Source organism: Nesoenas mayeri (genome assembly GCF_963082525.1).
Source record: "Nesoenas mayeri genome assembly, chromosome: 2".
NCBI lineage: Eukaryota > Metazoa > Chordata > Aves > Columbiformes > Columbidae > Nesoenas > Nesoenas mayeri.
The window spans coordinates 153,516,175-153,539,290 of record NC_137543.1 but is presented as its reverse complement, the minus strand read 5'-3'; the positions used below and the strand labels follow the sequence as shown (position 1 = coordinate 153,539,290).

Sequence of the window (23,116 nt, the reverse complement as noted above, 5' to 3'; positions counted from 1 at the left end):
AATGCATCAGGAACTCTTGAAGAGACTCACAGAAAGGAGCTTGCTCTGGCTTTTCCGTAAGTATCCTGTAGTGAATTATATCAGCTACAGAGCCGATATCTCATTTAGATAATATTCTTTTCATATCCTGCTTTTTAGGTCTGTTGCCTTCTTAGAATTGTAGTGAATACATTTTGCTTGCAATATTTCTTTCTTAGACATATGTGTTTAGTCCTTTTTATAGGTTTCATTTTCCGCTTTCTCAAACTCAGCAGCTTTAATTGAAGTCAAAGTAGTGTCATTCTATGTTTCTCTTGACCTTGCATCACACCAGTTTTCCATGATGCTTTTTTTTTTCCAGTAAGTACTGTCACTGTTCTTCAGACTAACTTCCCAAAGGATGTTATTTATATATCTTGGTTCTTGAGGATGAGAAAAATTGGCAAAATTCAGTTTATGTGGTAAAAAAATAAAATTTAAGTTTCCCCATCTTCTTTGGATTTCACACAAGAAAACATGTTTTGGAAGCTATTTTAATTGTAGCTTCTTGACCATTTTCACAAACAGTAATTTTGTGAATAACAATATTTGATATTATACCTTATTTTACCCAACAACATTATTTTAGTCTTATGCTTCTCTCTACAGGATTTTAACTATTGAATACAAATCTGTGCATGTTTACTCAAGAGGTTTTTTTCCTAAAAATTGTGGAATTATTAATGGAGCATGGTTTACATCTTAGTAAATTCATGTGATGGAATACTCATTACTTCTGCATTTGATTTTATCCAGCTATCTCAACTTGCTTCAGATGATCTAGTATATAGCACAAATATTTTCTACCTGCTTCAAATTATCTAATATATAGCACAAAGAAAAGTTATAAGACTCTACTATACCTGTTTAGCGCATAGAGCTTCTGCTGTCTGGAAGAAAAGCAAACATGTGTGATCCCTGGTATCACCCAATCTGGCTTCAGTTTCACTGAATGCATAAATTGTGCTCTCATGATAAGATCCTCAAATATTTGTTGCTCCTTAAGACAGAAATAGTTTCCATTAAAACGTGTTTCTTAATAAGTTTTCATAATAATCATAATCTCTTTTTCTTTTTTTTTTTTCCCCCTAATAGGATTCTTACAAGTTAAAGTTTAAAACTAAAGGCACAGAGTTTATTTCAAGGATCCAAATTTTTGCTGTTTTTGTTTATGAACCTGGAGGACCCATGAGCATTTTGAACACTTTGAAAGAGGTAATTTATGCACCTAGGTTGATAATAATATTTGAGTTTTCTTCTCATCTTCATAAGACCTCAGCAGAAATTGGTTTAAAAAAATGAAAAAAAAATCTACGAAGCCTAAATCCTAACAATTCTCTTCCTTCATATAAAAAAAGAAAAAGATTTTATTTATAATAATAAAATAATTATCATTTTTAATCATGGTTTAGGGTTGTCACGTTCTCCTGACGAGGCTTGATATTTCAACTGATTTTTTGGTGTAATGCTGTGGTGTGTCATTCCATACAGAGGTAGAGAAAAAATCAATATTGTTTCATAGGATTAGAAGTTGGCAAACATGACACCCATCTACCAGAAGGGCTGGAAGGAGGATCCAGGGAAGGTCATGGAGAAGATCATCCTGAGTGCCATCACACGGCACATACAGGACAGCCAAGCGTGGCTTTATGAAAGGCAGATCCTGCTTGACTCACTTGATCTCCTTCTATGACAAGGTGACCCCCTTACTTAGTGGATGAGGGAAAGGCTGTGGATATTGTGTACTTAGACTTCAGTAGGGCCTTCGACACTGTATACCACAGCATTCTGGAGAAGCTGCAGCTCATGGCCTGGATGGGTGTACTCTGCAATAGATAAAGACCCAGCTGGAGGGCCGAGCCCAAAGAGTTGTGGTGAACGAAGCCAAATCCAATTGGTGGGCAGTCACGAGTGGTGTTCTCCAGGGCTCAGTATTGGGGCCAGTTCTGTTTAATCTCTTTATAGATGATCTGGATGAGGGGATTGAGTGCACCCTCAGTAAGCTTGCAGATGACACCAACTTGGATGGGAGTGTTGATCTGCTGGAGGGTAGGATGGCCATACAGAGGGGTCTGGACCAGATGGATTGTTGGGCTGAGGCAAATCATATGAGGTTCAACAAGGCCAAGTGCCGGGTCCTGCGCTTGGGTCACAACAACCCTGGGGAGCGCTACAGGCTCGGGGAAGAGTGGCTGGAAAGTGCCTTGGGAAAGGGATCTGGGGGTGTTGATTGACAGTGACTGAATATGAGCCAACAGTGTGCCCAGGTGGCCAAAAAGGCCAACAGCATCCTGGGTTGTACCAGGAACAGGGTGGCCAGCAGGACAGGGAAGAGATCGTCGCCCGGTACTTGGCACTGGTGAGACCCCACCTTGAATCCTGTATTTAGTGTTGGGCCCCTCATTGCAGGAAAGACATTGAAGTGCTGGAGTGAGTTCAGAGGAGGCAACGAAGCTGGTGAGGGGTCTGGATCACAAGTGTGATGAGGAGCAGCTGAGAGAACTGGGGGGCTCAGCCTGGAGAACAGGAGGCTGAGGGGAGACTTTATCACTGTTTGCAACTACCTGAAAGGAGGGTGGAGCATGGAGGGGGTTGGTCTCTCCTCCCAAGCAGCAAGTGATAGGACAAGAGGAAATGGCCTCAAGTTGTGCCAGGGGAAGCTCAGATTGAATATTAGCAAAAAATTCTTCATAGAAATGGTTGTCAGGCATTGGAACAGGCTGCCCAGGGCAGTGGTGGAGAGACCACCCCTGGAGGGGTTCAAAACATGTATAGATGAGGTTCTCAGGGACATGGTTTAGTGCCAGTGTTAGGTTATGGTTGGACTCAATGATATTGAGGGTCTTTTCCAACCTAAATGATTCTACAATTCTATGAACATCCGAAGACAAAAAGTACAGAATATAAAAAGCTGGGTTATTTTATATTACTGTTTTTGAGATAAGAGTGCAGCTGAAGATGAAGATATGCATGCCAAGCCAGACAACAGAAAAGAATGTAGAAGATAAACTTGTATTAAAATGCCCAGGGTTACCAGAAACCTTGTTTACAGCACCTTTCTTTCCAAGAAAATCTAGAGCATCCTTTTGTGCTGTCCAGTAACGCAACACATATGTGCCTTTTTGTTGCCTGTAGTCACACAATTCTAAATCCCATCTTTATAAAAAAACAGTAAAACCACCGGTGTATTCCATTTTTTTCCACTACATTGGTGAGAAACTGTAGTTTATTTTAATACATGGTGGAAACGCTTAAACATGCACAAGTTTTAGTTCTGTTATTGCAAAGGTGTTATTCCAGCCTGTGTTCTTATGCAGCAGTTTAATTTCAGTTAGATCCCTGGTTTTAAGGTTGAAAAGTTCCTTCCAAACCCTCTAGTGGTGCCTTCTTACATCTATAATTTTTCTTGTGCCATAAAGCTGCCTGACTAGTGTACCCTAATAAGGGTAAGATAGGGATACATCTGCATATTCTGAAGAGTACATGGTAGGACCAGAACTTGAAAAAAAAGCTTTTGCTCCTGTCCAGTCTTTGGTATCTGTTACATTTGATAATTATATGTATTTGTTAAAAACAAATTCAATTAGAATATTTGAAGGGAGTTTTTGTCCTTGAGCCTCTATGCCTAGGGCAGCATTTCTGCAGAGTATCCTTTACTGAGCAGATGCCTTGTTCTGTGTGTTTCTAAGTCACCACTTTGGCTAAAGGGTTCTTTTAGTTAATCCCAGATGGTTTCTAAGTATGTTTTTATTTGTTCAGGGAAGAAAATATAAAATGCCAATAGATTATTATTGCTCTGCTAAAGACAGCTAAATAATTCATAAGAACATTTATAAATAGTTGGGTATCCATAGATGCTTGTATTTAGTGGATGTAATTTAGCCCTTAAAGGTCATGCTTACAGTTAATAGCAGTTTGTTGGGGGGTTTGGGGGTTTGTTGTTGTTTATTTTTGCTTTTGTTTGGTTCCCATCCCCCTCCCCGCCTTGCTTGCTTAATTTGCCTTTGCTTTTCCGCTACATGATAAAGGAAAATATTTCATGGTCCAGACAGTGAGGCAACTCTTACAGCATTTTTAATTTCTTCTGGAAACATGACTAGGAGACAACTGTAAGGCTTTGTATGTATTTGTCAAATGACTATTTAAGGCCAAGTATAAGGGGTTAAATTCTCTGTCAGTGTGACAAACTCCTGTTGAACTACAGCAAGAATGTTTCTCAAATGCAAAAACACCTTTTCCTTTGCTTTTTTCACCCCCTCAGTCATAAGTTTTCTTTCTTTCTGGGTAAACGGCAGGTTAAGTTAGGCATATCACCCTTATTTTTCCACAGTAATCTTGCATGAATTTACAAAGTGAATCAGCTACGATTAGGAATGCTTTCATGTTGTACTTGGCCTATAAAAAGTCAGTAGTGGCCTGAAGAGAAGCTGACAAATTAATGTAAACTGTGATTAACTTATAAAATATGTACCCATCATTAACCAATTGACATGAGATAAATACTTTCTGACCAACTGCAAAACAAGGGGATATTTTTTCAAGTTTTAGATTCTTCTGCATGACAAGAGGGAGACAGAAGATTAAGTGATACATTGTTTAGAAGCAGAGTGCTCAGTTTATATTTAACTAATAATTAATAGATGTACTGTAAATAAGAAACTAAACAATTTTAACATCAATTATTTCTTAGTATAGATGTATTGTATGTCAAAATTTTCAAAAATTTTAATGCATATCACAGAATCACAGAATGTCAGGTATTGGAAGGGATCTCAAAAGATCATCCAGTGCAATCCCCCCACCAGAGCAGGAACACCCAGATGAGGTTACACAGGAAGGTGTCCAGGCAGGTTTGAATGTCTCCAGAGGAGACTCTACAACCGCCCTGGGCAGCCTGTTCCAGTGTCTGTTACCCTTACTGAGAAGTTTCTTCTCACATTTCAGTGGAACCTCCTTTGTTCCAGTTTGTACCCATTGCCCCTTGTCCTACCATTGGTTGTCACCGAGAAGAGCCTGGCTCCATCCTCCTGACACTCACCCTTTACATATTTATAAACATTAATGAGGTCGCCCCTCAGTCTCCTCCAAACTAAAGAGCCCCAGCTCCCTCAGCCTTTCCTCATAAGGGAGGTGCTCCACTCCCTTCAGCATCTTTGCTGCCCTGCGCTGGACCCTCTCCAGCAGTTCCCTGTCCTGCTGGAACTGAGGGGCCACAACTGGACACAATATTCCAGGTGTGGTCTCACCAGGCAGAGTAGAGGGGCAGGAGAACCTCTCTGACCTACTGACCACCCGCCTTCTAATACACCCCAGGATACATATGTAATAATTCTGTGAATACAAGCAACGCAAGAGTATCCAGTCTTGGGAGCACTTAGGGAGGATGATCCCCAGTTTCCCCAGCGCTGATAAAACAAAGAATGCCGCTTAAGAGTATAATTGACTCAGCTGTTAAGTTTATTCCTGCATTTCAGCCCCATCGCTGCCTCACAGGCTGCTGCTCGGCGGGTCAGAGCCCTCCCCACGCCGCCTCCCCCTGGCGAACCGCAGCTGAGCACCGGCAGCCACGCAGGCATCCCACACTACGGCTTCTCCCTGAGAAAGGGCTGCAGACGGTCAGACAGCGCGGCGCAGAGCGGCAGCTCCGCCATCACGCCTCCCCACCTCAGCGCCTCCCGCCCTTTCCCACAATCCCCTGCGGCAGCAGCGCCCTGCCCCAGCACCCATCCACTGCTCGGCCCGTCTCATCACTCGGCTCATCCATCGCTCGGCCCATCGTCTGCTCTCCCCTCGCCGCCCGTTGCTAGGCAGGCCCGGACGCAGCTGCCGCGGGCTCCAGCCGCTCGGAGCGGGCGGGTGGCGGTTCGGGCCCGCCCGCCCCCGCCATGGAGGGTGACAAGGTGAGGGGCGGTTGGGTCTCTGGGGAGCTGCCTGGGCTCGGCTGCTGGGAGCTGTCCCACCTCGCCCTTTCCCTCCTCTACGGGAGGGCCCTGAGCAGGCGGCCGCCGCGCTGTGCTCGGCCTCCCCCGGCGCGCCGTGCCCCAGGTGCCCCGCCGGCACTCGCGTCCCTTGGCGTCGGATAAAGCGAGGAATGAAGCAGGGAATCTGAGGGGGCCAAGGCAGGAAACAGTTGCAGTGTTTCTGCTGCTGCCCCTGGGAACCCCGTGGAGTTCCTTGGACAACTCACGGCTCCTTGTTTTGCCCGCAACTCCCACCTCAGCGGAAGGACGAGGCCGCATCAGCCACCGCTGATGCACAACGGGATAGGTGATTTATAAAAGTTGTAGATCAAATGCACTTAATAATTGATGCTTCTGTAACTGCTAATTGTTGGGTTTTAGTTCTTTAGGAACCCCGATAACTTTTGTACGATGCTGTTAAATTGTGAAAGGTTTGTAGAGCTCCAAAATAAAGGAAACAAAACCACATGGACATGTTAACGTCAATTATTGTGTTGCATATTCACTTGAAAATAGCAAAGAAATATCAAATCAATTTGCCACAAACTTTATTATTACTAGTGTGTGAATCTAGATTTTACAGCTAACTCGTTTGTGGTGATGCTGAATAATGGAGTAGAAAACAGGGTGGCTGGGCAGGGCATGTGAAGTAATATGTTAGGATGACTCTAAACATTTAAATTCAGATATCATTTCATTAACTGTGGTACATCAATAACTGCTTACTGAGAAGAGAGGAGTTACTGAATTGTGATGGATTGTTAAACTTCGATCTAAAATTTTTCAAGTGCATTGGATACAAATGCCAAAGACCCAGAGGCAGCCATACTAACAGCCACACTGTATGAAAAGCCTCCTTTCACTGTTTCTGTTCAATCAAGTCTATCACTCGTGCTGTTTACCCATTTGAGGGCTTTCCAATAGGCATCTCATACTGGGAATAAGAAAGATAAATATTTATATGTAAAAAGTAAAGTACTTTTTTTCTAGCTTAAAAGCTACAGAAGTTGCTCTTACTATTTTTCAGTTTCTTTAGAATCTTAGTTAACTGAGTTCTTAGCTTACTTAAAAACTTTAATATTAAACTTCCAAAACCCCTAGTCTTTCTAGGTTGTCAGTGAAGAAAACCCTCTTGATATCTGGTGGAGAATTTATATAAAGTAACATGGTCACTTGTCCTGCGAACTTCATGAGGCAACGTGCTTATTGTTTTGCGGGCAGATTCGTACGTGTTAAAAATGTTCATAGCACTTTTTGAGTTTGGTAAATCTGTGGAATTTTATGTCAGCTGATGAGCTCCCCATGCTCTCACATGGGTGAATTAAGTCAAAACCCAGTGTAGTTTAAATAACTGATCTTAGTCTGGATTTAAGTGAGTATATAAGGACTTCTAAATTTGCAGACAGGTAAGAAACTTCAACAAATCCTTTTGAAGTTTGTTTTAAATATCTTGTGTGTGCAATGATTCCTCTACTCACAGAGGGACAGTGCTTTCAAAAGTATTAGGCTTCTTTACACTTTATTAAAAAAATCTCTTTTTTCTATTTGCTTGTTTGCTAGAGAATTAAGTGGAGAATCATCATATAAAAAAGCAAGAGGTTTTAATGGTAGTGGGGAGCTAAAAACTGCAGACCCGAGAAAAGTGACAGATTCACCTTTTTGGGCACCAGAGAATCATCTCTAAATATTTGCTGCATGCTTTTTGTCTCAGCTTTGAAATAAATCTCAAACTACATTATCCAATATTGTCTACTGGTTATGCTGGCTTTAGGCTGTTAACATTATTAGCGTTGTTTCTTTGTATGCTGATATGTATCTAAATATTGTCTAAAACCAAAACATAGTCATATATATTTGGGATATTGAATAAGTTACCATTTGAGACTTAATACAGCATTCTGTTCTCTTCCCGTCCATGTCCTTCCAGCTTACCCTTGCACAAGTTCTGTTGAGTTTCTTAGGCTTTGTTAAAGTTCCACTCAGTGCTAAATACAGGTATTTCATGAGGCAGTCAACTTACACATGTAATTTGCACCACACCATTTTAAAATATTAAGTGACAATTGATTGAAAAATCATGCCAGCATTTTTTGAGGCATGTTCAAATACTAAACCAGAAGCTTCCTTGGTTTGCTTGAAATGCATGCTAATCTATCTAACTTTTAGTGTTTAAAAATCTAACAATTTGTTATAGCTATGTCAGATCCCTGCTGATGGGAAAAAGAAAGATTACATTATTTATCCCCTGAAATGTTCTTACAGCTGGGTTTGGGGTGCCTCAAACGATATGTCTAAGGGGAAAATACTGTATTTACTGTTTGCCATGTGAATGGGATCTGTGAGTGGTTCTGCAGAAAAAGGATCTGGGGGTGCTGGTGGGCAGAAACTTGAACGTAAGTCATGATTGTGCTCCTCAAGTGGTTATGGCTAACAGCATCCTGGTGATGTGTCAAGACCATACACAGCTAGCAGAGAAGCGACTGTTCTCTCCCACTCTGCACTTGCAAGGCCTTGTCTGCAGTACTAGGTCTGGTTTTAGGGCCCCTGGTACCAAAGAGATTCCAGAGCAACACACTGAGATGTTTTAGGGACTGGAGCCCATGGTGTACATGGGAAGGAGGATAAGGAGCTCTTGAGGCTAGAGAAAAGAAAACTAAGAGGGAATCTAACTGCTGTTTTCAAGTATGTGCAGAGGATCTGTGGAAAAGATGGAGTCAAATGCTTCTCTGATGTGTACAGTGAGAGGACAGAAGGCAGTGGCCCTAGCGATCAGCAAGAAAAACTGTGACTCCATATAAGAACACATTTTCAACTGAGGAGTGGTCAAACCTGAAAGCCAGGTTGCCGAGACCAATTCCGACCTCAGAGATATTAGAACCTCACTTGAGTAAGTCTCTGACCAGGACTTACTTTGAAGTCAGATCTAACAGAGCAGGAGGCTGAACCTAATGACAGTGATATACCGATTACTTTCCAGAAGTGGCCTGACTGTCTGCACCCGTTTGACTGTAACACAGTTAAATGGTTGTCGCTGGAAAGCCAGTTCTGAGTCTTCTTGAAGGGCTGCACAGTTGTCCAATGTGGACACTGACCTCAGAGCTCATTACCATGTGTGTGCAGAGCTGGGTGACCCAGTAGAAGTCTGAGCTTCAGGCTTCTTCCAGGTCCAGTCAGATGAGGTACACTGTAAGTATACACATTCAGGCTAAATCAAATTAATGTTTATATAACAAAATGGAGTGCTATTTGCCATATATACCTTGATACTTTCATTTGAAAAACTGCCCTTTAAGTGAGTTCCTTCTCACTGCAAATTGATTAGTCAATCTTTTGCTGTCTTTTCTGTTCTAGAGAAGAACCAAAGAAGATACTTGGAAATCAGAAGAACTTAGGAAACATCTTAGGGTAATTTTATTTTATTTTATTTCTATTATTTTTGTTGTTACTTTATAGCAATGGTATTTATTAAGAGTCTAAACATAGAGGGTTGACTGCTTGTTCTACCAGCCAATCTGCCTTGTGGATCTATAATAGCTCTTTAAGGGTTTTTGATACACTGGACACTTTAAATCTGCATTATTGAATATGGACAGTACAGATCTTTTGTGTGTAGCTGTTAACTTTCTTGCTACAACTGACCATTCTGGAATCTGTTAGCCCAAGTGTGTCCAGAGGCCAGCCCACTCAACTGTTTATAGCTATATGAGTCATGTAAGATTACAGATTTCTTAATTAGGTAACTGAAAAAAAATACCATTGTTGTGGTAATCACACAGCACACAATGGGGTCTGATTTGCTGGCTACCCAAATTCAAGTGACAGCTCTGATATATATATATACTTACTCAGTTTCCTATGTGTATATTAAATATTGCATTTGTTATCATAATTTATTATGTTTGTCATGCACTTTTAAACTGGGTAATTACTTTATACATAGGTCACATAGGTCACATAAGCATTCAGGCTCCAGTCAGTTATACCAGGGATATTCATGTTAGTTTTGCACTGTATTTTTTAAAAGCTGTTTTCCAAAATGTATCTTCTATGTCTTGTGTAGATCTGCTTTTGTGCTTTGATAAGCCAAAGCATCCTTCTTCTTTATCTAGTACCTAGCTTTCTGTTACCTGGCTCCCCATTACTTCAATGCCAGTGCTACAGTATAAGTACTTCATCATTTTACACATTTAGTAACATTTCCACTAATTCAATGTGGGCTAAGGCAAACAAATTTGAGTTGAAATGCTTTCGTTCCAACAGAAGTGGTGTGGTTGGACTTTCATTCTGTGAAACAGATGGATAAAGTTTAATTCACTTTACTCACTGACTATAATCAAAGCAAGTTCTGTTTGTTCTGCCTTGAGTAAATAGCTGAAATCGTGGATGCAGTGAAATCAGTGGGAGTTGTGTTACTTGCTTTAGGAAGGTTAAAATATAATCTCTTATGACTAGAAAGTACAATAATAGTTGCATCCTGAAGGGATCTGGGCCAAAAATTTTCTTTCACAGTTTTTATATGCTGTTTTCTGTTCAAGTAAAAGCAAATCTTCTGTTCTAAAGGCAGCTGCAGGATGGGTGTCTATTGTTATCGTGTGTGTCTGCAACATATTTTACAAGATGGCACAGTTTCTGTCTACATGAGCTAACGACTTTAAGATGCTTAGTTAACTTTTCTACCCAGCTCTAAACAGAATTCACAGTTCCTCAGTAAATTTTCTTTTTTTTTTCTTACCAAATTCTCTTAAAATATGTTGAAAATTTTACAATAAGTATAGATGTGATGTTAACAATTTTACAAAGTAAGCCTAGAAATATATCAGTATTTTAGTACAGTTTGGGAAATTAAATTCATAGTTAGCAATCTAATATTTTTTTCACATGAATATACTATATCTAAATAGACTGCTGATTTATAATAACAGACTTTTTTTAAATTTCAGGCAACACAACTGGATGGTCAAAATGAAGACCAAAAGCTGAGAGAAAAGAAACTGCAGAAAGAGAAGTCTGTTCATGACACAGACACTCATAAACGTGAACGCAAAGACAGAGGGAAGAGCAAGGAAAGAACAAGAGAAAGAGAGAGATTTAAATCTGGTGAAAGAGACAGAGATAAAATGAGAGAGAGAGAAAAGGGAAAAGATCACCAGAGAAGAGGGGACCGAGAGAGATACAAAGATAAGCTTCAAGAATCAAGTTTGAAGAAGGAAAGCTACAGTGTACCAAAACATAAAGACAGGGAGAATGATAGAGAACAAGACAAAAAGCATAAAAGACATGAGATAAAGCAAATAGAGACACACAATAATCTGAAATCATTTGAAGGAAGAGATAAAGAACATCACAGAAGGAGAGAAAGCAGGCATCATTTGGGTAAGTCCCTTTGGGTTGTTGTACTTTGAAATATTTGATAGTTAGATAGAAATACTCTGAAACCGCAGCCCGTCTGTACAGAGGGGATAAATACAGGCAGGTGTGACTACCTACTGAAAGGTATATCTTTACGGAATCTTGTCATAACCTAGTTTTGGTGCTTTTAAAATTTGTGATGCTTGTTTCCGTTTTTCTGAAGAGGGGGTGAGCGTCCTTGGTTTTGTTGGTCAGTTGACTAGAAGAGAATAAGTACCTTCCTGCCTAGACATTTTTTGTTGAGTGATCTATTTGAATCTGCAAGCTGCAGGGTGATCGCTGAAGTTAGTAGTGTGTGTCATTACTCTTACCATTATACAAGACAATTGAGAACAGAGGGATTCATCAGGAAAGAAAAAGGAATAACCAGTTTTGGAGAGAGAATTTCAACAGAATATTAAGTTTTAGAAAGCTCCTGTATTTCAGTGACATAGGTTTTCTAAAACATTATTTTCTGCATGCTAGAGCTAATTATATACATAGTTTGAGTATAATAAAATTTGTTCATTAAGTTATATTTTCTAGAAGAGAAGAAACCGAGAAGTGAAGAGCGAGAAAGAAGACATACAGAAAAGAAGGTAAAGAAACTAAGTATTTCATAAAGGAATAAGATAAAATTGTAGAATAATTAACAAACTGGATCAGACTCCAGTTCGCAAGGAATCCAAGACATGCATAGACAGTAAGGTCCTCACAAGTGTACAAAACACACAACAACAAAATATATCTGAGCCACTTTGTTTTAAAGACATACTTCATTCTTTTTTTGAAGTAAAAGTAAAATAAAATTTGCGTAGCAAACATTGCTTTATTTTTGTACAGCTACATCAAAATTTTCCATCTGCTGTTCATGCCTTTCTTACAGGAATATCAGTAAGTATACATCATATTTTATGTTAGACCACCTAGTAAACAAATAATTAAATTTTTATATGAAGAATACACACAGTCCAAAGAATTTTCTCTGGCAAATTACACAGTGTCCTGGGATAAATATCAGAATCTCAATTAATACAGTAGTGTGGAACTTGCCAGTATAGGAGATGAAAAAAGAATAATAGCTGGAAGATCTGTGTGGCAGAAAGATGTTAGCTACTTACAAGTCCATCCTTCTAATGCTCAAAAATGGATAGATTTGTGAGGATAAAACAGTCTTGGAGAACTTTCGAATTCTTTAATGTTATTTTTCTCTTTCCAGGATAATGATACCAAAAAGAGCATTGATAAGTTTTTAGCCAACGAAGCTGAAGAAGGTGAATGTGTACAGAAGTTACAGAAAGATCAAGAGTGGAATAAAGAGGGAGAAAGAAGACACAGAGAAAAAAAAGAATATTCTATTAAGCCAGGAAAAGAGATGCTTTCAAAAGAGAGAAGTCATAAACGTTATGAAAAGGAACAGGAAGGAAAACATAAATCAAAGAGATCTAAAGAGGGATCGTCCCATGGAAACAGAGAAGGACAACCAGCAGAAGCTCAGGAGAGAGTAAAAACAGCAGAAAATGAAAGAAAGAAGTGTGATCTAGGGGTTAGTTTTGTTAAAACTTTAAAACATTACCTTGTAACCTATTTTAATTGTTGATATATCATCATTGATAAGGTGAATAATAAAAAAACTGGGATTGCAAGTCAACATTCTCTGAAATTTGAGGCTAAAGCGGTAGATTAAAATAAGACATTTGCATGTAAGTAATCCTAACCTATGGCTGATTCTTTTCATCAAATTTAGACTAGAAACTTGTCTATGTTGTCTAAATAGAAACATCTTTTGTTCATAATAGTCTTTATTGCTATAACTTTTGACATTTTTCTAACACTTTGAAGTGGACAGGAGTTTAAGCTAGAGGGCCATTAAAATGCACTGGATGCCTTAATAGAAAAAAAAATATGATTTTAATGAAAGCTATTTTTGGTGTTCCCTTAAAGGGAGCATGGATACCTAACTCACAAGTAGGCATGTGACTATAGATCCCTTATGTTTTTTGTCTCTACCTCTGAAGCCACAGAATATCTTTTATGTTTCTAATACAGACCATGTTTTTATATCATAGAGACTTAATCAAAACTTGGACATTTTTATAATACAAGCAGTCATATAGTCATTTGTAACTCTTAAAATCAGCTAAGTTCTATGGAACATAGAACTGTTCAGAAGGTCTGGGGTGGTTTCTTCTGCTGCCTAAAGACTGAAGATGTACAAGCTTCTCAGAAATATATTTTCTGCTGAAATTACTAGGTATCTTCAGTATCACTGCGGTCAGCCCTTAGTCCCGTCAGTTTTTCAGCCACACCTAGAGGTTATTTAGGAAAGTGCTCTGGGCTCACAATTTAAGCAGTACATGCTGAGTGCAGAGCATTTTTTAACTGTTGTTACTAACATACTAATGTGAAGGTATCCAATAAAAAAACACGATTTACTCTGATAAAGCTTTATAAGGTTCTCTTAAGCAAAAAGACTCCAGATCCATTCTTGTTTCTTTTCTGAAATGCACTGCAGAAGGGGATGTAGCCAGATGTTACTCTCAAGTATTTAATTTTCTTCAGGAGAAGCTCATATTATTTATATAGCATATCTTTTATGTGTGTTTATTTTCTTTACTTACCATATCTGTAAGGAGGGGATTATTCTGATGTTAGTTTATACACAGAACTTCTTACAAGCAATGACTCATGGAAAATCATATGTGTCATTTAAATCATTAATTAGAAAGCTTTCTTACTGTTTAACATTGCTACTACTAATACAGGTTCATACACATGTTTCTTCTCAGCATTTCTGACACATGAATATTGTGACTTGTTTTACAGAACAGCAAATACAAAAAAGAGGAGAGAATTCAAGAAGAAATGAGCCACCAGCACCTAAGGTAAATTCAAAGATTTAAAATAAACATATACTATATGCTAAGATTCAGTCACCACCAAAACAAAAAGCATGAATTCTTGATCTTACATGTCTAGGGTGAATATATATATATACATTTTCATATGCCTTTTGTAACAGCAATTAAATAAGTCTGTTTTACCTCTGAGAGGATCCATATAAAAATAGATATATTTGTATTCCATTTATTTTGTTTTGTCTGACCCAGGATAGCAAGAGATATTTTGTTGTCGTTGCAAACTACTTATATATTTATCTGGGCACTGAGTCTGGGAGACAGAAATGCTGTGTTGTACCACCTGGAAATTCACTGTGCAGGCACATGGACACATGTAAGGGTCATGATGAACTACACAGGATCCTCTTAAATTGTTTGGTTTAATTTTAATATCTCTACTTAGCTGCTACTCTGAATGTGTATCTCAAACATTAGATATATATAGCAAGTTTGCTGTTGTATGTGAAAAAGAAAGGTCCAGGTCATCAGTAGGATGAGCAAAATTTCAGGATGGTATGTCCAAGTTTTCATAGTAGCAAACAGAAAATCCTTACAGAAGTTCTATATATATTCTAGTTCTCTCTGCATTCATAAATGCAGGTTTGAATGTCAATCTGTCATTGACAGTTTTAGAGCATATTACAACAACCTGACCTTGATCTCCAGTTTGCTGCAGATATTAATACAACTAAAAGATGTGTGGATTTAATAGATTTTTTTTTCTCTCCTTATTTTTTTTTCTTCCATTTTGATGCATTTATGGGTATTAAATTTGGACAAGGTTTTTGCAGTTCTTACATGATTAATAACTTGACTGTTTCATTATAATTCGTTTCATAAACAGATCTATAAAAGTATTTGTAGAAATATTTCAGTTAATAGGAGATTTTCGACAATTTTTCTATTTCAGGAAGAAAACTATTTTTTTTCTAAACCAAAAAAACCCAAACAAACCAAAATTAATGCTTTCTTCTAAGTTGACGAAGAAAATTGATGTTCTCTTTTTCAATAGGACTGTTAAAGATCATGCAAAACTCATTGAAAAAGAAGAAAGGGACACAAGAGAAGAGGTAAAACTATTTGGTGTTGTATCTTAGAATGCTCTTTTTTTCCTTGGGATTAAAAACAATTACAATATATATTTCAATATAATGCCATTTGAAGATAAGATTTACGTGTATTGGTCTTAAGATATCTCTTAACCTCTCTAGATACTGCATGAGAATATTGATTTATTCTGTAAAAAATTGCTAAGCATTGAAGGTAGCCATCTATTCAACTGTATTTCAGTATTGTATGCTTGAAAAAATAGTTCTTAATAAGTGGGAAGAATTTAGATGTATAATACATATAGTCTACGAATATCTATAGTATATTATTGCTTTATATAAGGAGCTGACGTTAGCAAATAATATGTAGTGTAAGCTAAGTAAAATGCATTTAGCAATGTAGTTTGTATATGTCTCTTGAAACAGTTGCATAAGAAAGAGAAAATTATTTTTATATGTTTATATGTGGAAAGTTGTTGAAATCCCTTCCATGTGGATAATTTAATCTATGAGGAGGCTATGGAGGAAAAGGCCGACTAAAGACTGGATGGATCAGTTTGTGTTTATGTGGAGTACATGTTGCTGTAATTAAATGGCATTATTTTAATCAATAACTTCAAATAAATTACCTTTCTCTAGCTTCAGGGATGCCATGGATCTTATTCCATGTAAATACAGTAGAGGATTCAATGTTAACAAAATCATTTATGTATAAAAATATCTAATTTTCCTGTTGTATCTCTGTTTTCCCGATTCCAACATCTGCACTATGTTATTGACAGATTGAGTCTCCCAGTATAATTTAGGTATAGGGATATTTTTGTCTAATCCTTGAAAAAGTACAACAGTCTTATTTTGTTTTTATACCATCATAAGAGCTACTGTATACTATTGAAATTATAGGCAGCACAGCAGTTTTTGTGTCTTTCCCAGTAAAAATACTTGTGGAAAAACAGTTGGTCTTCCCAATATAGGCTTGAGTTCTGTTTTCCTGTGTTATTAATTTGAGTCAGTAATTATCACTTGTTTATACATTTTTATATATATTTCAAACCTGAATTCGTTATATATTTGCTAGAAAATATAGAAATATCTGGGAAGAACAACTATTCGTCTATCTTTATGCTAAGATTTGGCAGATAAAGATTTTTTTTTGTAAGATTATTTAACAGCTACATTTATTTTCCCTGTTTAGGAAGTGAAAGATACACACATCTTTGACTCAGCCACGGGATTTGATAATTCATCAGCAAATTATGAGGATGATTTTGAAGTAAGTAAAAGCATACAATTGTCCTTCTGAAGTAATTCTCAAGTATCAAAATAGTGATTAACTTTATTCATGGAAATAAAAATTACAGGATGTTACATGTTTTGCTGACAGTGACCTTAACTAGGCTAACAGTAGATAGTAAGTAGATGTTATGTAGAAACTCTCTGTTAGATATTTACTTACTTTTCATCAGGGGCTGGGAAACAATTTTTGCTTTTGAGTTGAAGTCTTCATAAGATGCTTTTTCTGTCTTAATGGGTTTCAATTACTTCAATTATTTTCTGTGAAAAATGTTTGAATTTTAAATAGGAGCAAATAATTTCAGGAAGGGAAAAAAGCCTCATTGTTTTTCATTGCAAAAATATTCTAGAAAAAGGTATAGACACACAACAGTTCACTCACTAATTTGCTTAATTGAACTCTTTTAACTCTCTTTTGTTTAATGTTATTAAGAGAGATGAGTGTATTGAGTGTGTTTTCATCACTGTCTGACCCACCTCAGTCTTTGTTCAGCAAAGCCAGAATTCATCTCTGCTTTTGTTAGGATTGATGTCCACTGTTGAGCTGTTCAGTGCAGGAGCTCTTTGCCATTCAGTGGAGAGAAATTACCATATTTGATACTCGTCCATATAATTTGTATTAGGTGACTATTTTAGCGTGAGGTGAATTGTCTTAGTTAAGAGAATTCTGAGCCTTATGTGTGGGCTTGCAAACAGCGTGGTAGTTTAGTAAATCTGAGCCTGCCATTGAAGGGCAGCTTGAATTAAAACTATCAAATAAACAACTTAATACATCTATGAAGCATTTATGCCACCGAACACTGTGGTTTTATTTTTTTTAAAGAACACACAGTTCACCTAAACATATAGTTCCTACTTTAGGATATTGAAAAAAAGAGAATCTATTTTGGGCAGTGAAGAACAAAACTGTGGGATTTTCTTCTCTTGATTAAAATTACCAAACAATCAATACATGCCATTATCTTACTATCAAAAAGTTATTTTAAAATACCTTTCAGGGAGATGATATATAACCATCTGTATGAGAATTGGTTTTGTATTTTGGCAACATTTTATAATTTCTTTAAAAGATTTCAAAAAACACATTTGTAATCCATCTTTATTAGTTATTGAAAATCCCGTTACTTTTAAAGGATTATGAAGATGACTTTGAGGATGATGAAGACCGAAGTGGTGAAGAAGAAGATGCAGAAGAAAATCCAAGAGAGATTCCATTTTCCAGAACATCAGAAATTGAAGAAATTCAAAGAGCAATTAGTGCAGAAAATGATAGAATTTGTACTTCACTGCCAAAGAAAACTGAAAATGAAAAAAAGGAACAAATCATGGGTATGTGCTTAGATAACAGTCTTTTTTAATTAAGTGTATGAGTAACACATACAACTTATGAGTAAACAGGCCACTTTTTCTAGAAGTCTGCCGAGAGGCAGAAATCTGGTCGTCTGGATGAGTCACTTAGGTCTGTGGGTAACTTTCACATTTCTAAAGAATGATTCAGAGGCATTACTAATCGTTTAAAATGTGAAGTGTAAAAATTTACAGACTGACATTTAATATGTCTTATTTTGGGTAAGAGAAGGATATGAGAGTCGATTTTGAAAACTGGAGGAGTGCTAGAACAGTTCGGGGCTTCCGGTGACATTAATTCCTCTTTCTTTTAAGCAAAGTTGAAGCCACTGCTCTGGGTGGGAAGGTGAGAGAAATACAGATACTACTTAAATATATAGTTCTGTATCACTTCTAAAATGCAGGGTTTTTTCTTAAATGTGACCGTGGAGTTGTTGTCTTGTATTCAGTTGATCTGATACCTGCTAATGGCAGGAGAAAGAAAGGAGAAGGCACTTTCTGCATCATAGTCTTCTAAGATAAAAATTACAATGGTCAGTCATTTTGCATTGTTTGATAAAGGACCATATTAAGGGAAAAATGCTGGCCCATATTACTGAAGTTAAGAAGCATACTGTACTGATAACTGTTAGAATGTGTTGTGTAATGTGCAGACCTAGTAACTTTTAGTAGCTGTGTTGTAATAAATCTTTTGCTTTTTAGACATACTCCTTTACATTTTAATGCACTGTGAAGTGAGAATTATAATACTAACAATGTTTTATAATATCACAGAAAGGCAATGCCCTTCTGTCAGAAACCCTTTTTGTGGAATATTCATGGATTTTCAAATGGCAAACCAACGACAAAGTAGCCGAAGCATGGCTAGTAAGCAGAAGTAAGTGTATTTCAAATAATCCACACAAAATGGCAGCTCACTATTTGAAATGTGATTTTTTTTCGTTGTATTTGAAATATGTGAAGTTTATAAACTTGAGGCTTTTAGAATCAAATATTATGTTGTAAGCTAAGAGTAATCAGTTGTGAAGTAAATATAATTTACAGGCTTTGCTACATGTCATTTGATAACAAATTTATCTGTATATCAGTTTATGTGTATCATTTTATTGCAGAATGTTGCCAAGATTGTAATTTTTGTGGGATTCTTCAGTCACTTAATTAGATATTGACTTACAGTACTAAAGGGCAAGGCTTTTAGCTGCTCCCAGGGCTCTGCAGAACTGTAATTTCTTCAAGCCTATATGGTACATACCGTTGCTAAAATAGCAAGTTCCCTTTCAGGGATAACAGCAGTTGGTGTTATAACTAATTTAAAATTGATCTAGATGCAAGTCATCTAAGATAGCTCTATATTAAAGAAACAAATTGATGCCTGTTTCATGTCTAACTTGCCAGGAGCTCCTGATTTATCTGCCGCACTGTATATATTTCAAATTTTCTGTTGCATCAATTGAATGCGTAAAGCAAGACTATTAAATTTTGTTGATAATACTAGATTCCACTGCTTCATCGCTACAGAACATCAGTGGCTAATCTGCATGTAAGGAAGATTTTAGGTTGTCTAACTCATCTTGCCTAAATTTATAGACCCAAATTTTACATGAGTTCATTGTGTAGGCTTCCTGTCTAGACACTGAAGACAGATTAGGAAATTCAGGAGGGCGCCTCTTTGAAGAATTGCCTTCTGAAATGTTTGTCAGCCTCTGCTGATTATGTACTGTGACTGATTATGACTATGTATATAACATCGTGTGCTAACAACATATATAACCTGTGAAGATAACTAGCATTTTCAAGGAAAGAGGAAGGGTTTGTGGAATTGAATGCTGTGATAATACATTGCTACCAGTAAACAGACTGAAAGTATCCCATGAATGAACAGTAGCACTTTGGAGTTTTAAGTATTAATATGAGGCGTATTCATTTATTTTAAAGATTTGTCTGCATGTATCATTAAGATTTGTAACTAGGAAGCAACTTTCCTGCATTTGAATTAAACCTCAGCAATCTGTGCCCACAATGTTTGTGAAGAGGTGGTGTATTAGGAAGTAGAAGTAAAATGTGGATAAGAAAATGCAATAGAAGTCATCAAGTAGCAAAAAAGGGATGTGAAAATTGTCCTTAGGCATAAAGAAAAATCCACCCTAAAATTCCAGCTCCTGTTGCTCTAGTCTTTTCCCTTTTCAAATACTATATCTCACTGAAGAAAAACTGCAACTAGGATATGCATCTGTAAGATTGTGTAGATATGGAATTGCTACAGAGCCATTATTGTATATGGGTTGTATTTACATTAAGTATATTTAAAAAAATGTGAAAGTACAAGAGAGACTAAAAGATTTTTCCCCTTGTCAAGGAATCTCTACTATAGCAAGAGTGCAGAATTAACTTATAAACAGACATCTGTGTGTAATTCAAGCAATTAACTCTTAAAATAAAATATCCTAACAATTTTATGACATTAAAGTAGACAGGTAATTGTGTGAATTGTGATGAAGATTGACCCTCTTCATTATCCACACATCCATCCAAGTGGAGTGGTAGGGATCTTGATGATAATAACTAATATCACATAAATGTTTTATGCTTATCAGAGTAAGATACAGTATATAAAGTTAGACTTGTCTTCCAATTAAGAATCAAAATATAGTTTCATCTGTGAGCAAAGATGAAAAAATTAAGAACTGAGGTAGGCAGAAAGTAAAAGGATTGGAGGAAGCTGGATAAGGCAGTTATTTTTTGTATCATTGCAGCAAGAGAATGTAGGGAAATGGAACGATTTGGCATTTCATAGGACAAAGAGATTCAGATATCTCAAGTACTGCACAATGTGCTAATCATATTCAAAACAAAAAATACAAATGGAAAAATGCATAGTCTACCTTAGTCTTGAGTACTTGTTTTCATAGAATCTAGATCGAGTTCCATAATCCAGTAACTGATGGTTTTTGGAGGCTTTTTTTTTGTGGATGAGGTAAGTATTCATTTCCACAGGTTATGAATCAGCAATTAATTCATTTCATGTACATATTTAAAATGTATTTTGAGATTGCTGCTCTTGTTATTTGTTTCTCTGGTGATGTAAAGAGGTAGAAATTCAGGCAGTCTGTTACCAGTGGAGGTCACTCAAATTACATTTGCCTAAGTCATAACAAAACGAGTTTCTTTATAAATCACGTACACATACAGGTAATGTAAGTTCATAAGGTGAGTTTAGGAGAATTAGCTACCATACTAGCTACAAGAAGAAAATGACATTCATCTGTTACCTCACAGAACAGCTTTTGAATACTTAGGCAAGACGATTGTGCTCAGCTTTAACTTAATTATAATAATAAACCACATAAGTTTGCCATTTGCAATCAATATTGCGTTTTCAGATATGATAATTATCTCAGCAGAACAAATGAGAAATCGTAACAATCTTTTATGTACTTCTATTGATATATTTTTATCTGTCAATTTTGGTACAGCTTCAATTTGCATAGATCAATGGATTGTTAGATCTCTGGTACTGCAGCAAATTGGGTTGATTTTCTTTTGGAATACCAAATACTTGGTCATAATAATTTTTGTGTTTCTTTCTTGTAATTTATTTTAAAGAAAACGGAGTTCGGAACTTCTCCCACTAATTGATCTGGACTTCTCAGTTAGTTTTTCGTTACTGGATTTGCCTCCTGTAAATGAGTATGACATGTATATCAGGAATTTTGGTAAAATGAACACTAAGCAGGTAACAAACATGTTATAATATTTAAATCCTGAAATTGCTGATTCATGTTCTGGAAAATATTTTTCCTTACAAAAGCAACTTATTAGAGCTAAGAGGACAGTAAAGTAATAAATTATAACTTTCATCTCTAAGCCTTAATTACCATAAAGCAATTCTATCAAAGCATTTTGGCCAATGAGGCTATTTTCCATTTCTCTCGTGTTCCCTCCACATTTTCTAAAGGACTTTCTGTAAGTCCATGGCTCACTGTCCCAGGTATGCTGGGTTTAATGTTCACATGTCACGTAAGACATTCTGTATTTTTGCAGGAGGTCTGGCACTCTTGTGTGGTAAAATGTGCATGTGCAAAGTAGTGACACTGTGTAGTAAACTTAGGTCTGAATTTACAAAGAGAAGAGGTTGAGCTCATCAGGTTTAAAATGACTGTTTAAGTTCTTTTCAGTTATGTGTCATTCTTAGCTGTGTCATCCATATATTGATCACTTTATCATTCTACTTTAGGCGTATGTTCAATGTAATGAGGACAATCTTGAGAGAGACATTCAGACTGAGGAAGTTGAGACCCTGGAGAAATGGACACAGCATCCAGCAGAAAGTGCCATTGTATCTGGAGGTGAAGAACATTTTAATCTTATTCATATACGGATGTGTGCGTGTAAACTTTCTCTTTTGTACCCGTTAATTGTCAGAATTTGTAATGTGGTAGGGTGCATGAATAGCAAACTGCTGTAGGCACACTGAATACATAGGCACTGAAAATATATGTGAATATATTCATATATGTGAACATATGTAGATATTCATGGAAGGAGGTGGAGAATAAGTAGCAGAAATAGTTTCTTCCCTCTGGATTGCTGTTTTTGTTGGCAGCAGATACAATTTCTCAACAGATCTTGTTCTTCAGTACTGTTATTTCTTCTGAAGAGAAGTTGATGCCTGCCACTCTCTTCTCGCTTAAAGATTACAGTGTTCTTATGGTTTTCTTAATTGATTCTCTTTTGAAGCTTCAAGTTTGGTTTTGGTTTTTATTTTTCCTTAGGTCCTGTAACCAGCCAGGATATGTCAGTGAATGGAGCTCTAACACCTAAAATCGATTCACAAAAATTAGCAAATTTCCTCCGGTCTGCTTGCCAGGTACACTTATGTACTTAATATCCCTTAAGAGTTGTGTCCATAAATATACTGTGTGATAGATCACTTACAGTACTTGTTCTCACTAATTTAAATAAATTACTTAAATAAGACTCATTATCGGTGAGATTCATCTCTCTGCAAAGGAATGGAACAAGAGCTGTGCAGCTTTTATGTCTGTTAAGCTGTATTTGCAAAGATGTAAAATTAACAGAGTTGCTAAAGGTTTTTTTAAATTAGTCCACATAATCTAGAAAGCTACAAATAGCAAAGCTGAATGATAAGATGAGCCTTTTA

At 36.9% G+C, this 23,116-nt stretch overlaps 1 protein-coding gene across 1 annotated transcript in view; it reads left to right on the top strand.

The window, feature by feature from the left end:
- Positions 1 to 5,903: 5,903 nt before the first annotated feature.
- The window catches only part of DYNC2I1 (dynein 2 intermediate chain 1), a gene marked incomplete at both ends in the record, with an annotated part of 29,159 nt that continues 11,946 nt past the window's right edge, over positions 5,904 to 23,116 (top strand). Inside the window, 13 exons of the mRNA XM_080364226.1 lie at positions 5,904 to 5,918; positions 9,330 to 9,383; positions 10,919 to 11,351; positions 11,913 to 11,965; positions 12,586 to 12,912; positions 14,193 to 14,251; positions 15,279 to 15,336; positions 16,511 to 16,588; positions 17,742 to 17,937; positions 18,730 to 18,832; positions 21,559 to 21,688; positions 22,190 to 22,301; positions 22,728 to 22,822. Coding sequence (XP_080220352.1) covers positions 5,904 to 5,918; positions 9,330 to 9,383; positions 10,919 to 11,351; positions 11,913 to 11,965; positions 12,586 to 12,912; positions 14,193 to 14,251; positions 15,279 to 15,336; positions 16,511 to 16,588; positions 17,742 to 17,937; positions 18,730 to 18,832; positions 21,559 to 21,688; positions 22,190 to 22,301; positions 22,728 to 22,822 — 1,713 coding nt within the window. The remainder of the gene's footprint in view (positions 5,919 to 9,329; positions 9,384 to 10,918; positions 11,352 to 11,912; positions 11,966 to 12,585; positions 12,913 to 14,192; positions 14,252 to 15,278; positions 15,337 to 16,510; positions 16,589 to 17,741; positions 17,938 to 18,729; positions 18,833 to 21,558; positions 21,689 to 22,189; positions 22,302 to 22,727; positions 22,823 to 23,116) is intronic.